The 14,764-nt window shown below is 55.4% G+C and overlaps 1 protein-coding gene across 1 annotated transcript; it reads left to right on the top strand.

The window, feature by feature from the left end:
* The first annotated feature begins 2,590 nt into the window (after nt 1-2,590).
* LOC103630653 (vegetative cell wall protein gp1) lies at nt 2,591-5,068 on the top strand. The gene is made up of 4 exons (XM_020547085.3): nt 2,591-3,158; nt 3,260-3,360; nt 4,211-4,276; nt 4,358-5,068. Exons 1-4 carry the CDS (start codon nt 2,639-2,641, stop codon nt 4,790-4,792), a joined length of 1,122 nt encoding a protein of 373 aa, XP_020402674.2. The 5' UTR covers nt 2,591-2,638; the 3' UTR covers nt 4,793-5,068.
* The last annotated feature ends 9,696 nt before the right edge of the window (nt 5,069-14,764 follow it).

Genomic DNA, 14,764 nt, shown 5'->3' with positions numbered 1-14,764 from the left:
GTGGATGGTGTTGGTGGATGGGTTCTTAAGGGCTCTTGCCCCTTCTTTTTGTTAATATGCCTAGCTTTTTTTCAAGAATTAGTATCATCTCGATGTATTGACTTGAAAATTCAATAAAGCTTCCTTTATGACTTGTAAGAATCTGGTGGTCGGTGGTTTAGTGACTTATCCATGAAAAGGAAAGTGGAAGAGGGAGTCACAAATAGAAATAGGGCAGTGAGACTGGTGCTCCAGAGACATAATAGGAGCCCAACATGCCAGTATATGTAGATCCATTGGTGAACATGGGAATTTTCTCAGCTGTTAGGGCTTATTGCCACATTGCCCTTTTGTTGTGCTTCTTTTTTTAAAAAGAAGACATCAAACTATTGCACATCCAAGTAAGTGAGAAAGTGGATCCTTTAATTATAGATCTATACCATATAGAATCCAGCGATGACAAGTTTTTAAGTGGCACTAACAGTTTGCTCAAGTTGTTTTGTTTTATCCATGTTTTAACAAGTGGTCAACTATTTAGATTGAAGATGATTTGTGAAATGGAATGGTTGGGTATGTTCCAGTTCCACCCAACGAGGGTAGCAAAGAAGAGGTTATCAATTCATTTGTTGCCAATGTTGAATCAATGATTAAAGCAGGCCGAAAGATCACGTCATTGAAACAACTTCAGGTAGCTTAGTTTATAGTTCACATTCTTGGTCATTTTTTGTAAGCATATAAATTTTACCTTTGGTGTAATTCAACTATTTTAATTGGCCAAATTCTTAGTCATATTTGGAGATTGGATTTGAAAAGGCTACATGGAATTGTCTTTGAGGATGTCCCTCTAGCGCTAGCTATTTTAATTTTATAGTTTTATCAGGTTCGATCATGTGCACCCTCGAGTGATCTTGGTTTGAGTCGAGAATATTTGTTTATAAGGAAATGGTCTTGACGTTAACATCAGTGTAGACGTGTGGACGTGTGGACGCCCTCAATCCATCCTTAACTAATATTATTGCTCATAACTGATTCAGCCTGGAGACTCTGGATTTTTGTTTGTACAGATGCCTGACTCAGAAATAAAGATAATCTAACTCATGTTCAGCACTTAGCAACCTCACCGGCAGACTGAGATTCAAATATCGAATTGTTAGCGCTCACACTGTAGGTATAAAACTCATGTTTTAGTTTCCAGTGCCATCGTTACAGCAATTTGAAACCCATCAATTGTCTGTGTCCTTTATTTGTCTCCATCTGTCAGCAACTGACCTTGCATGTTGTTTTTCTACAGTGACATCTTTCATAGGTTACCTGGATGATGTTGAGTCTTGAGTGATATCATGGTTAATTCTATACCAGTGCTGATGTCTTCATCTTGTGGGAGTTTAGGAACACACATGCTGATTAACATTGGCTTACTCATACAAAGTAATGTTATAAAAAGATTGTACCATAAACAGCATTAAAGCACATAGTTACCATGCTTCAAATTGCAGTAGTAACTCATAACAGATCCAAAATAGTTTCAGTAATAGTGTTCTTCATTAGTTTTCTTGCCTCTGCATCTTAATTTCACTTTATCTTGCCATACAAATTATATTTTGTAGGAAACAACAGGTATAGGCTGCACCCTCTTGTAAATTGATCGTTTGTTTTTCAATAGAATTAGTAGGGCAATTTTGAAGACTTGGTCTTATGTTACTGAATTTTGATTTCTTCATGCCCTTTTCCTCGCCATGTGACTGTGGAATACTAGGCCTAGATGTGATCGACAGTGAGAGAAGGCCTAGGGGAGAAGATGGCTGCAGAAATGGTGAAGGCGGCGATGAGTGGCAAGCTCAAGGAGATGGATTGGGAAAAGAAGATCAAAATCTGCGAGCTCGTGGAGCAAGATCCTGGGTATGACTGCCACCCCCTGTTTTTTTTCATTTGGAACCCTTGTTTACTGAGTAGCATTGCAACTTTTGCTAGCTGTATCCTATGACGATGAATTCGATATCGTACACGTTTATTGTCATGATTTGTTTTCAGTGTATGACAAACTGATTTAGAAGCGTTCTCACTTTTTGTTGCCAGTTGGCTATGATTTTTCTTGTTGCACATAAGTCGTGGCTCATGAGTTGTCACTTGGAAAATGCTGCTTTTTGTACACTTGAATGATGTGTTAATTTTTGTTTTCCTGTTACTGCCACCAGGAAAGCGAAGGATGTGATAAAGTCTATAAATAAGTCTATATGGAGCATGAGCAAGAGCACTTAACTATTTGCTATTATGGTGAGTTGTTTACCTATTTTCACAAAAGTAGCCCTCTTGGATCCTGATTCCACCATTAGCTTGTGCGTTATAGTTATCTAAACTTATACAATATGCATGGATAACAATGTGTTTTTAGTCACTTGTCTGGTTGGGCATGTTTTGCTGCTGCAGGCCTGCAGCTCAGGTGTTTCTGAATTTTGTTACATGTAAATTTCATTCTTTATCCTATTTGTTTGGTAATTTCATTTACTTATCTAGGGCTGGGAAATGCAATCATGTTGTTTTAAGAATCCATTCATCATGAAAGAGTGCAGTTTATATATTGACTTCCTTCACTTCCACTTAGTGCTTTTATCTTCATCTTAGTTTCTTTCATGCAAATGTGTAATCTCTACTAATCCTTATGAGCAGAGCGAGGGCGTCCACAAAGCCTCACTGTGCCCCCGCTCGTGCGCGTCTTCCTCCCTGCATCCCGCCCGCGCGCGTCTTCCTTCCTTGCATCTCGCCCGCGAGCACGCCCCCACCAACCCCGCTCCCGCCCGCGCGCGTCTTCCTTCCTTGCATCCCGCCCGCGACTCGACGACAGATGGCGGGATCCGCGGACGCGCCCCCACCAACCCCGCCATCAACCTCGCCGCCGGGTACCCCGCCCCACACCAAACCGCGCCCCCTGCCCTCGCCCTCGGCCTTGATGGCAGAGATGGCGGGATCCGCGGACGCGCTGCCACCAACCCCATCACCAAGCTCGCCGCCGGGTATCCCGCCCCACACCAAACCGCGCCCCCTGCCCTCGTCCTCGCCCTCGACGGCACCTTCATGGAAGGCCAGATACGCGGACGCGCCCCATTCCTTACCTGGCAGCGACGACAATCACGATGCCCCTTCCTTGCCTCAATCGACCGCTATTAAAAGGATGGACAGAGGTGAGGTCTCCAGCCCATCCCCACTCTCCTTAGGCACTATCTATTGCTTCGCTTCAGATGCTGCTGTTGTGATCTACACCTGTCAATTCCTTGTTTTGTAGTGCGGTCCTTTGGAACCGAAGGGCGGAAGAAAGACGGAGTGCAGATTCCTGCTAGCGACAAAGTTTACGAGTATATCCTCTTCTGGGGAACTGATATCAAGGTACGTGGAACCATCTACGGGGCTCCTGATGCAGTGCTACTTCCATTGTCGACAATTGAGTGTTGTTCAACGGCTCACCGCTTTATGTTGGTGCCTGGTCTCTGCTTAATCACCAATTTATTTTGTGTTTCAACTTTCAATTATGCATTTTGGCTCATTGGTTTGAGGGTCTGATGGATGCAAAAGCAACAGTGGGGTTATCTTCTCACCAAACTAAGCCAAACTCACATGTGGTGTCCATGTTTCTATTTCACAAATTATTGTATTCGTGTTCTTTTCAAGTATCTGTATCATTCAGATTTTTAGAATATAATATTAGTGATTTGCTGTAAAGTCACTAAGCACATGTGTTGCTTGAATTGTTTGCTTGCCTACAGTTATATTTGCTAATTCTATTTAATGTATCATGCACTCTTTGTTGTGTCCGTTATTATGTTTCATCTCTTACCTACCTCAACTTGTTTTTGAGGACTCTGTGTATGTTTATATTTCATATGTATCCAATTCAGTACAATAAGCAGACAAGTAATATTAGCTGTACGGTAGTTAGTTCTGAATATTTTAGTTCAATATGCGAGCAATTCATAAATGCATATGTATTATGTACCATGTTGTCATGCACTTTTTTAAAGTTTCTATTTTGTACTTTTCTTCTGGAAACTTCATTGATTATTTTGCATTATATGTTTTGATGCATGAATAACATCTATGGCATGTTTTAGTGCATATATTTGAATATGTATATATGTATACTTTTACATTTTCCTCTTTTAAACTGTCAGCCTATTTTTTTATTTAACATTATAATTTACTTGTGGTTCCCATAATTCTGCATGATTTGCAAGTTAAGTCATCACCACCACAGCCGTCACCACCACAAGCAGCTTCCCTGCACAATGATCCTGCCATAATCCAGGTACTATCCTATACCAGTATAAATAGATAACCTGTTTTGTGTCTCTTCATGGCTGCTTAGCTAACAAACACTGTTTTGCAGTCACATTATTCTCAACCTGCATCAACGTCATCAAGTTTGCCTTCAACTGGGGGTGCAGTTTTACCAGACTTCAGCTCCCAGGCAGTTCAATATGGGCTTCAGAGGCCAAACTTCCAGAGTAACCTTCCTCTCTACCAACCAGGGAATACTCCGTGGGGCTCTTTAGTGGCACCTCCAGCAGGAAATGCTCCATGGGGCTCTTCAGTGGCGCCTCCAGCAGGAAATGCTTCAACACTTTTGGTTCCCTCAATGTACTGGCAAGGGTACTATGCACCTTCAAGTGGGCTACCGCATCATTTGCAGCCACCTCCTTTGCTTCATCCAACACCAGGATTGTCGGTTCCCCAGAATCTCCAATATCCAGGACTAAATCCTTCTTTGCAATCTGGGCCGCAAAAGCTGTCAGAACTCCAACCCTCATTGATGCAACACTGACTACAACTTTAGTTTTCCGAGACATTGATATCATTGATGCATATGTCTCCATGTGTGTTCTGTTCTCTCTCTTTTTTTAGCAAGGATTCTTCTCTCTGAGAAAAAATCCTGGTGCATGCTATCATGATGTTCGATTTGAGCTTCATTTACGTCCTTTTCTTACCAAATTTATACTATCTAGCTAGAGCTTGTTGTTATTTTTACGTGACATGTTTAGATGACTATTGCCAATTGCGGTGGTAAAGCAAACATGCATATGTGGCCTACTTGTATCTATCTTTTGATGAAAGTTGTTATGGTTATTTTTAATTTTTGTAGTGGTTATGTGTCGGGGACCATAATTAGGGGTACCCTCAAGACGCCTAATTCTCAGCTGGTAACCCCCATCAGCATAAAGCTGCAAAGGCCTGATGGGCATGATTAAGTCAGGGATCAGTCCACACGAGTGACTCGATCACGCTTCACCCGAGCCTAGCCTCGGCCGAAGGCAGCCGACCTCGAGAGACTTCCGTCTCGCCCGAGGCCCCCTTTTTATGGCGGACACATCACCGGCTCGCCCAAGGCCTTGGCTTCGCTCAGAAGCAACCTTGACTAAATCACCACACCGACTGACCAAATTGCAGGGGCATTTAACGCACAGGAGGCCTGACACCTCTATCCTGACACGCGCTTCCGGCAGAGCCGAGGTGACCGTCGTCACTCCACCGCTCCACTGGCCAGTCTGACAGAAGGACAGCGCCGCCTGCGCCACTCCGACTGCAGCGCCACTCGACAGAGTAAGTCTGACAGGCAGTCAGGCCTCGCCAAAGGCGCCACGGCGAACTCCGCTCCGCCCGACCCCAGGGCTCGGACTCGGGCTAAGACCCGGAAGACGGCGAACTCCGCTCCGCCCGACCCCAGGGCTCGGACTCGGGCTAAGACCCGGAAGACGGCGAACTCCGCTCCGCCCGACCCCAGGGCTCGGACTCGGGCTAAGACCCGGAAGACGGCGAACTCCGCTCCGCCCGACCCCAGGGCTCGGACTCGGGCTAAGACCCGGAAGACGGCGAACTCCGCTCCGCCCGACCCCAGGGCTCGGACTCGGGCTAAGACCCGGAAGACGGCGAACTCCGCTCCGCCCGACCCCAGGGCTCGGACTCGGGCTAAGACCCGGAAGACGACGAAACTCCGCCTCGCCCGACCCCAGGGCTCGGACTCCGCCCTGGCCTCGGCCGAACGACTTCCGCCTCGACCGACCCCTTGGCTCGGGCTCGGCCTCGGCAACGGAAGACAGATTCGACCCCAGTTTCGGAGGAGCCCCCACGTCGCCCGGCCTCGGGCGCGGGCCCGCCACGTCAACAGGGAGCGCCATCACCACTCTACCCCGAGCCGACTCGGGCCGCAGAGAACAAGACCGGTGTCCCATCTGACCAGCTCCGCCAGATAGGCAATGATGGCGCCTCCCAAGCTCCATGACGGCGGCGGCTCTCAGCTCTCTTACGGAAGCAGGTGGACGTCAGCAAGGACTCGACCGCTCCGACAGCTGTCCTTCCACCAAGCTCCGTTGCTCCTCCGACAGCCACGACATCACGCCAGTAGGGTGCCAAGATCTCTCCGGCTGCCACATTGGCATGTACTTAGGGCGCTAGCTCTCCCTCCGCTAGACACGTAGCACTCTGCTACACCCCTCATTGTACACCTGGATCCTCTCCTTACGACTATAAAAGGAAGGACCAGGGCCTTCTCAGAGGGGGTTGGCCGCGCGGGACCGAGGACGGGACAGGCGCTCTCTTGGGGCCGCTCGCTTCCCTCACCCGCGTGGACGCTTGTAACCCCCCTACTGCAAGCGCACCTGACCTGGGCGCGGGACGAACACGAAGGCCGCGGGACTTCCACCTCTCTCACGCTCGGCTCCGGCCGCCTCGCCTCTCCCCCCTTCGCGCTCGCCCACGCGCTCGACCCATCTGGGCTGGGGCACGCAGCACACTCACTCGTCGGCTTAGGGACCCCCCTGTCTCGAAACGCCGACAGTTGGCGCGCCAGGTAGGGGCCTGCTGCGTGCTGACGAACAGCTCCCCGTCAAGCTCCAGATGGGCAGTCTCCAGCAACCTCTCCGGCCCGGGACGGTGCTTCGTTTCGGGACTCTTGAGTTCATGTCCTTCGACGGCAGCTACGACATGACACTTCTTCCACCGCCGCGCGACTACGACAATGGCGGCCGACAACCCGCCCGCCGGCGGCGGAATCGACGACGTCTACCCCGCGTGGTGGAAGAGCAACATTCGGGCTCGCTCCGTTCTCTCCCCCGCCAACGGAGGAGGAGGCGGGGCCGTCAAGGCCAGACGGGAGGCCACGCTTCGCCGGCCGTCGAGCGAATCGACGCCCCCGACGCCCCGACGGAAGGCACGCCGGACGTCGACCTCGCGTTCGAGACGGAGGCAAGCGCCGTCCCCCCGCGGCACGCTGACCCCGAGCAAGAAGACGACGCCGGCGCGCTCGCGGAAAGCCTGCAGGACGTCGCCCTCGAACCAGAGATGACGGCGCAACCAGTCCCCGATGTGACTACGTCGCTCCACGTCGACCAAAAGGTAACGACTAACTCCCATCTTGCGTCATTTCGACTCGGCCTCAACCCGCCAAACGACCTCGTTTTGGCGGGCGCTCTCATTGAGGCGAGTGCAACCCCACTGAGGTTCTGTATGCGGTCGCCTTGGGACCAACTGACGGACGTCTCGACCTACGGGCCCTCCGGGTCCGAGGAAGATGACGATCCCAGCATCGGTTGGGATTTCTCCGGACATGGCAACCCCAGTGCCATGCGGGACTTCATGACCGCATGTGACTACTGTCTATCTGACCGTTCCGACGGAAGCCGCAGCCTCGGTGACGAGAGCTGCGGCCCAAGCCGCGAATGTTTCCACATCGAGCTAGGGGATCCCACCGAAGGCAACCATCTTGGCATGCCGGAGGATGGTGATCTCCCTAGGCCGGTGCCTCGCGCCGACATCCCACGGGAGCTAGCTGTGGTCCCCGCTCCGGCGGGGGGTTACGACCCACAACTCGAGCAAGTCCGCGAGGCGCAGGCCAGGCTCAATGAGGGAACAGGGGCGCTTGAGCCGATCTGTCAGGACGCCGGACAGGCATGGGTGGGCCAACCCCTGGCCGGAGAAATACGTCATCTGCCCCAAGGTCTCCAGCACCGCGTCGCCAACGACGTCAGGATCAGGCCGCCGCCCGCATCCAGCGGGGTCGGTCAGAACCTGGCGACCGCAGCGATGCTCATCCGCGCGATGCCGGAGCCGTCAACCACCGAGGGGCGGCGAATACAGGGAGAACTCAAGAATCTCCTGGAAGGCGCTGCGGCCCGGCGGGCCGAGAGCACTGCATCCCGGAGGCAAGGATATCCCTCGGAACCTCATGCCGCGACTTCCCGATTCATGCGGGAGGCCTCGGTCTACACCGGGCGCACGCGCAACACCGCGCCTACGGCCCCGGGCCACCTCGGCAACGAGCACCATCGACGCGACCGTCGGGCTCACCTCGACGAAAGGGTGCGCCGAGGCTACCACCCCAGGCGTGGGGGGCGCTACGACAGCGGGGAGGATCGGAGTCCTTCGCCCGAACCACCCGGTCCGCAGGCCTTCAGTCGAGCCATCCGACGGGCGCCATTCCCGACCCGGTTCCGACCCCCGACTACTATCACAAAGTACTCGGGGGAAACGAGACCGGAACTGTGGCTCGCGGACTACCGCCTTGCCTGCCAACTGGGCGGAACGGACGACGACAACCTCGTCATCCGCAACCTCCCCCTGTTCCTCTCCGACACTGCTCGCGCCTGGTTGGAGCACCTGCCTCCGGGGCAGATTTCCAACTGGGACGACTTGGTCCAAGCCTTCGCTGGCAATTTCCAGGGCACATACGTGCGCCCCGGGAACTCCTGGGACCTTCGAAGCTGCCGGCAACAGCCGGGGGAGTCGCTCCGGGACTACATCCGGCGATTCTCGAAGCAGCGCACCGAGCTGCCCAACATCACCGACTCGGATGTCATCGGCGCGTTCCTCGCCGGCACCACTTGCCGCGACCTGGTGAGCAAGCTGGGTCGCAAAACCCCCACCAGGGCGAGCGAGCTGATGGACATCGCCACCAAGTTCGCCTCCGGCCAGGAGGCGGTCGAGGCTATCTTCCGAAAGGACAAGCAGCCCCAGGGCCGCCCGTCGGAAGAAGCTCCCGAGGCGTCTGCTCTGCGCGGCGCCAAGAAGAAAGGCAAGAAGAAGTCGCAATCGAAACGCGACGCCGCAGACGCGGACCTTGTCGCCGCCGCCGAGTATAAGAACCCTCGGAAGCCCCCCGGAGGTGCAAACCTCTTCGACAAGATGCTCAAGGAGCCGTGCCCCTACCATCAGGGGTCCGTCAAGCACACCCTCGAGGAGTGCGTTATGCTTCGGCGTCATTTCCACAGGGCCGGGCCACCCGCCGAGGGTGGCAGGGCCCACGACGACGACAAGAACGAAGAACACCCAGCAGGGGGGTTCCCCGAGGTCCGCGACTGCTTCATGATCTACGGAGGGCATGCAGCGAATACCTCGGCTCGGCACCACAAGCAAGAGCGCCGGGAGGTCTGCTCGGTGAAGGTGGCGGCGCCAGTCTACCTAGACTGGTCCGACAAGCCCATCACTTTCGACCGGGCCGACCACCCCGACCATGTGCCGAGCCCGGGGAAATACCCGCTCGTCGTCGACCCCGTTGTCGGCGATGTCAGGCTCACCAAGGTCCTGATGGACGGGGGCAGCTGCCTCAACATCATCTACGCCGAGACCCTCAAGCTTCTGCGCGTCGATCCGTCCTCCGTCCGAGCAGGTGCTGCGCCCTTCCACGGGATCATCCCTGGGAAGCGCGTCCAGCCCCTCGGGCGACTCGACCTCCCAGTCTGCTTCGGGACACCCTCCAACTTCCGAAGGGAGACCCTGACGTTCGAAGTGGTCGGGTTCCGAGGAACCTACCACGCCGTGTTAGGGAGGCCATGCTACGCGAAGTTCATGGCCGTCCCCAACTACACCTACCTGAAGCTCAAGATGCCGGGCCCCAACGGGGTCATCACCGTCGGCCCCACGTACAAACACGCGTTCGAATGCGACGTGGAGTGCGTGGAGTACGCCGAGGCCCTTGCCGAGTCCGAGGCCCTCATCGCCGACCTGGAGAACCTCTCCAAGGAGGTCCCAGACGTGAAGCGCCATGCCGGCAACTTCGAGCCAGCGGAGACGGTCAAGGCCGTCCCCCTCGACCCCAGCGGCGACACCACCAAGCAGATCCGGATCGGTTCCGGGCTCGACCCCAAATAGGAAGCAGTGCTCGTCGACTTTCTCCGCGCAAACGCCGACGTCTTTGCGTGGAGTCCCTCGGACATGCCCGGCATACCGAGGGATGTCGCCGAGCACTCGCTGGATATTTGGGCCGGAGCCCGACCCGTCAGGCAGCCTCTGCGCCGATTCGACGAGGAGAAGCGCAGAGCGATTGGCGAAGAGATCCACAAGCTAATGGCGGCAGGGTTCATCAAAGAGGTATTCCATCCCGAATGGCTTGCCAACCCTGTGCTTGTGAGGAAGAAAGGGGGGAAATGGCGGATGTGTGTAGACTACACTGGTCTCAACAAAGCATGTCCGAAGGTTCCCTACCCTCTGCCTCGCATCGACCAAATCGTGGATTCCACTGCTGGGTGCGAAACCCTGTCCTTCCTCGATGCCTACTCGGGGTATCACCAGATCCGGATGAAAGAGTCCGACCAGCTCGCGACTTCTTTCATCACGCCGTTCGGCATGTACTGCTACATCACCATGCCGTTCGGCCTGAGGAATGCAGGCGCGACGTACCAGCGGTGCATGAACCATGTGTTCGGCGAACACATCGGTCGCACAGTCGAGGCCTACGTCGATGACATCGTGGTCAAGACACGGAAGGCTCCCTACCTCCTCTCCGACCTTGAAGTGACATTCCGGTGTCTCAAGGCGAAAGGAGTCAAGCTTAATCCTGAGAAGTGTGTCTTCGGGGTGCCCCGAGGCATGCTCCTAGGGTTCATCGTCTCTGAGCGAGGCATCGAGGCCAACCCGGAGAAGATTGCGGCCATCACCAGCATGGGGCCCATCAAGGACTTAAAAGGGGTACAGAGGGTCATGGGATGCCTCGCGGCCCTGAGCCGCTTCATCTCACGCCTCGGCGAAAGAGGTCTGCCTCTGTACCGCCTCTTAAGGAAGGCCGAGTGTTTCGTTTGGACCCCTGAGGCCGAGGAAGCCCTCGGCAACCTGAAGGCGCTCCTTACAAAGGCGCCAGTCTTGGTGCCGCCGGCGGACGGAGAAACCCTCTTGGTCTACGTCGCCGCGACCACTCAGGTGGTTAGCGCCGCGATTGTGGTCGAAAGGCAGGAGGAAGGGCATACATTGCCCGTTCAGAGGCCGGTCTACTTCATCAGCGAAGTGCTGTCCGAGACTAAGATCCGCTACCCACAAGTTCAAAAGCTGCTGTATGCTGTGATCCTGACGAGGCGGAAGCTACGACACTACTTCGAGTCCCATCCGGTAACTGTGGTGTCATCCTTCCCCCTGGGGGAGATCATCCAGTGCCGAGAGGCCTCGGGCAGGATCGCAAAGTGGGCAGTGGAGATCATGGGCGAAACGATCTCGTTCGCCCCTCGGAAGGCCATCAAGTCCCAAGTGTTGGCGGATTTCGTGGCTGAATGGGTCGACACCCAACTACCAACGACTCCGATCCAACCGGAGCTCTGGACCATGTTTTTCGACGGGTCGCTGATGAAGACGGGGGCCGGTGCGGGCCTTCTCTTCATCTCGCCCCTCGGAAAGCACTTGCGCTACGTGCTGCGCCTCCACTTCCCGGCGTCCAACAATGTGGCCGAGTACGAAGCTCTGGTCAACGGATTGCGGATCGCCATCGAGCTAGGGGTCAGACGCCTCGACGCCCGCGGTGACTCGCGGCTCATCATCGACCAAGTCATGAAGAACTCCCACTGCCGCGACCCGAAGATGGAGGCCTACTGCGACGAGGTTCGGCGCCTGGAAGACAAGTTCTTCGGGCTCGAGCTCAACCACATCGCTCGGCGCTACAACGAAACCGCAGACGAGCTGGCCAAGATAGCCTCGGGGCGAACGACAGTTCCCCCGGACGTCTTCTCCCGGGATCTACATCAACCCTCCGTCAAGCTCGACGACGCGCCCGAGCCTGAGGTACCCTCGGCTCAGCCCGAGGTACCCTCGGCTCAGCCCGAGGTACCCTCGGCTCAGCCCGAGGTACCCTCGGCTCAGCCCGAGGTACCCTCGGCCCCCGAGGGCGGGGCGTTGAACGTCGAGGAAGGGCAGAGCGGGGCCACGCTAGACCAAGATTGGCAGGCCCCATACCTGCAATATCTCCGTCGAGGAGAGCTACCCCTCGACCAAGTCGAGGCTCGGCGGGTAGCGCGACGCGCCAAGTCATTCGTCTTGCTGGGCGACGAAGAGGAACTCTACCATCGCAGCCCCTCGGGCATCCTCCAGCGATGCATCCCCATCGCCGAAGGTCGGGAACTGCTGCAAGAAGTACACTCGGGGGCTTGCGGCCACCACGCAGCACCCCGAGCCCTTGTTGGAAATGCCTTCCGGCAAGGCTTCTACTGGCCAACGGCGGTGGCTGACGCCACTAGAATTGTCCGCACCTGCGAAGGGTGCCAATTCTATGCGAAGCGGACACACCTGCCCGCTCAGGCTCTGCAGACAATACCCATCACCTGGCCCTTCGCTGTATGGGGTCTGGACCTCGTCGGTCCCTTGCAGAAGGCGCCCGGGGGCTACACGCACCTGCTGGTCGCCATCGACAAATTCTCCAAGTGGATCGAGGTCCGACCCCTGAACAGCATCAGGTCCGAGCAGGCGGTGGCATTCTTCACCAACATCATCCATCGCTTCGGGGTCCCGAACTCCATCATCACCGACAACGGCACCCAGTTCACCGGCAAAAAATTCTTGGATTTTTGCGAAGATCACCATATCCGGGTGGACTGGGCCGCCGTGGCTCATCCCATGTCGAATGGGCAGGTAGAGCGTGCCAACGGCATGATTCTACAAGGGCTCAAGCCTCGGATCTACAACGACCTCAACAAGTTCGGCAGGCGATGGATGAAGGAACTCCCCTCGGTGGTCTGGAGCCTAAGGACGACGCCGAGTCGTGCCACGGGCTTCACGCCGTTTTTCCTGGTCTACGGGGCTGAAGCTATCTTGCCCACTGACCTGGAATACGGCTCCCCAAGGGCGAGGGCCTACACCGAACAAAGCAACCAAGCCAGCCGAGAGGAATCGCTGGACCAGTTGGAGGAAGCTCGGGACAGGGCCTTACTACACTCGGCGCGGTACCAACAGTCCCTGCGACGCTACCACGCCCGAGGGGTCCGGTCCCGAGAACTCCAGGTGGGCGACCTGGTGCTTCGGCTGCGACAAGACGCCCGAGGGAGGCACAAGCTCACGCCCCCCTGGGAAGGGCCATTCGTCATCGCCAAAGTTCTGAAGCCCGGAACATACAAGCTGGCCAGCAATCAAGGCGAGATCTACGGCAACGCTTGGAACATCAAACAGCTACGTCGCTTCTATCCTTAAGATGTTTTCAAGTTGTTCATATACCTCGCACCTACGCAAAGTTTAGTTGTCAAGGAAGGGTCGGCCTAGCCTCGGCAAAACCCGACCCTCCCTCGGGGGCTAAAAGGGGGGAGACCCCCTCTGCGTCGAATTTTTCCTCGAAAAAGGATCTCTTTTTAGCAGGATTTCTTTCGTGCTTCTTGACTACTTCGGAAAGCGGATCCTGGAAACGATGAGGTACACGTAAGCAGCCAAGGCTGACCGAGCCGAGGGACTCCTACGCCTCCGGGATATGGATACCTCACTCGTCCCCTTCTGCGATAAGTAACTTGCGCTCGGATAAAGCGACTCCGTGGACCGAACGAGTCATCACGTTCGGAAGCTCTCCTGCCGAAGCAGTCCTTCAAGCTTTCTCGACTAAGTCGGGGACAGGGCCTCATGGACGGGTGAAAGTACGCGTAAGCGGCAAGGCCGACCGAGCCGAGGGATTCCCACGCCTCTGGGATACGGATACCTCACTCGTCCCTTCCGCGAAAAGCAGCTCTTGCTCACACAAACATCCCTGTTACCGGCGAAGTCCAGATGCTCGAAACAGGAGGAAAAAAGGCGCAGCTTCGCAAGTGCAGCGAGGGTGTTTTCTTCTGGCCTCGGCGGCCGCAGGAAGCACACGCTACAAGATGATCGGATCCTGCAGGCTCGGGTCTTCACGCCGAAGGGAGCTGTAGCACCCTCGGCATCAACGACGTCTTCAGCAAAGCCCGACCCAGCCTCGGGCGGCGCCGCGGCCCAGGGGCTCCTCCGGGAATCCGGCCCGAGCAGGCGGCTCAACCGGTTACCCCTGGGGCCTCGGTCAACCGGCTCCCAAGGGTGCCAGCCCGATCCGAGGCCTCGACTGATCGACTTTGGCGTCGGCCCCGCTGACGGACAACACGGCTAGGCTCCGGCCAACCAGGTTCCCATTCTCGAGCCAACTCCGCCTCTGTTCATACTGATATCGCTACCCCCGGCCTCGATCCACCGAAGGGCGACCGAGGGGTCTCTTCAACTAAGCTAGAGGAGCCTCACATAACAAGGCCGAACGGGCCGAGGGATTCCTACGCCTCCGGGATACGGATACCTCACCCGTCACCTTGACACGGGGCAATTCATGCTTGGTAAAGCGGTTCGGATAATCAAACAGGCAAGACCTAGTGCTCGAAAATGAGGAAAAAACACGGCTCCGTGCCAAAATTACATACACGTTCAGGCCTCGACAGCCACAATGAACGAACTCACTGGCATTCGAAGTGCCATTACAAACGGAACTCCGGTTCCCCCTCCGCAGGTACGAACAACCCCACTCCGAGGGGGAAGGCCTGCGGAGCGACGGAAGGCCGACGAATGG

Source organism: Zea mays, chromosome 1, assembly GCF_902167145.1.
Source record: "Zea mays cultivar B73 chromosome 1, Zm-B73-REFERENCE-NAM-5.0, whole genome shotgun sequence".
NCBI lineage: Eukaryota > Viridiplantae > Streptophyta > Magnoliopsida > Poales > Poaceae > Zea > Zea mays.
This window is presented reverse-complemented; position numbering and strand designations above follow the sequence as displayed.

Coding starts and splice junctions, on each gene's coding strand:
- LOC103630653 (XM_020547085.3), top strand. CDS start 2,639: ATGAGCAGAGCGAGGGCGTCCACAAAGCCTCACTGTGCCCCCGCTCGT. Junction 3,159..3,259: donor TATTAAAAGGATGGACAGAG/GTGAGGTCTCCA, acceptor CTTGTTTTGTAG/TGCGGTCCTTTGGAACCGAA. Junction 4,277..4,357: donor ATGATCCTGCCATAATCCAG/GTACTATCCTAT, acceptor ACTGTTTTGCAG/TCACATTATTCTCAACCTGC.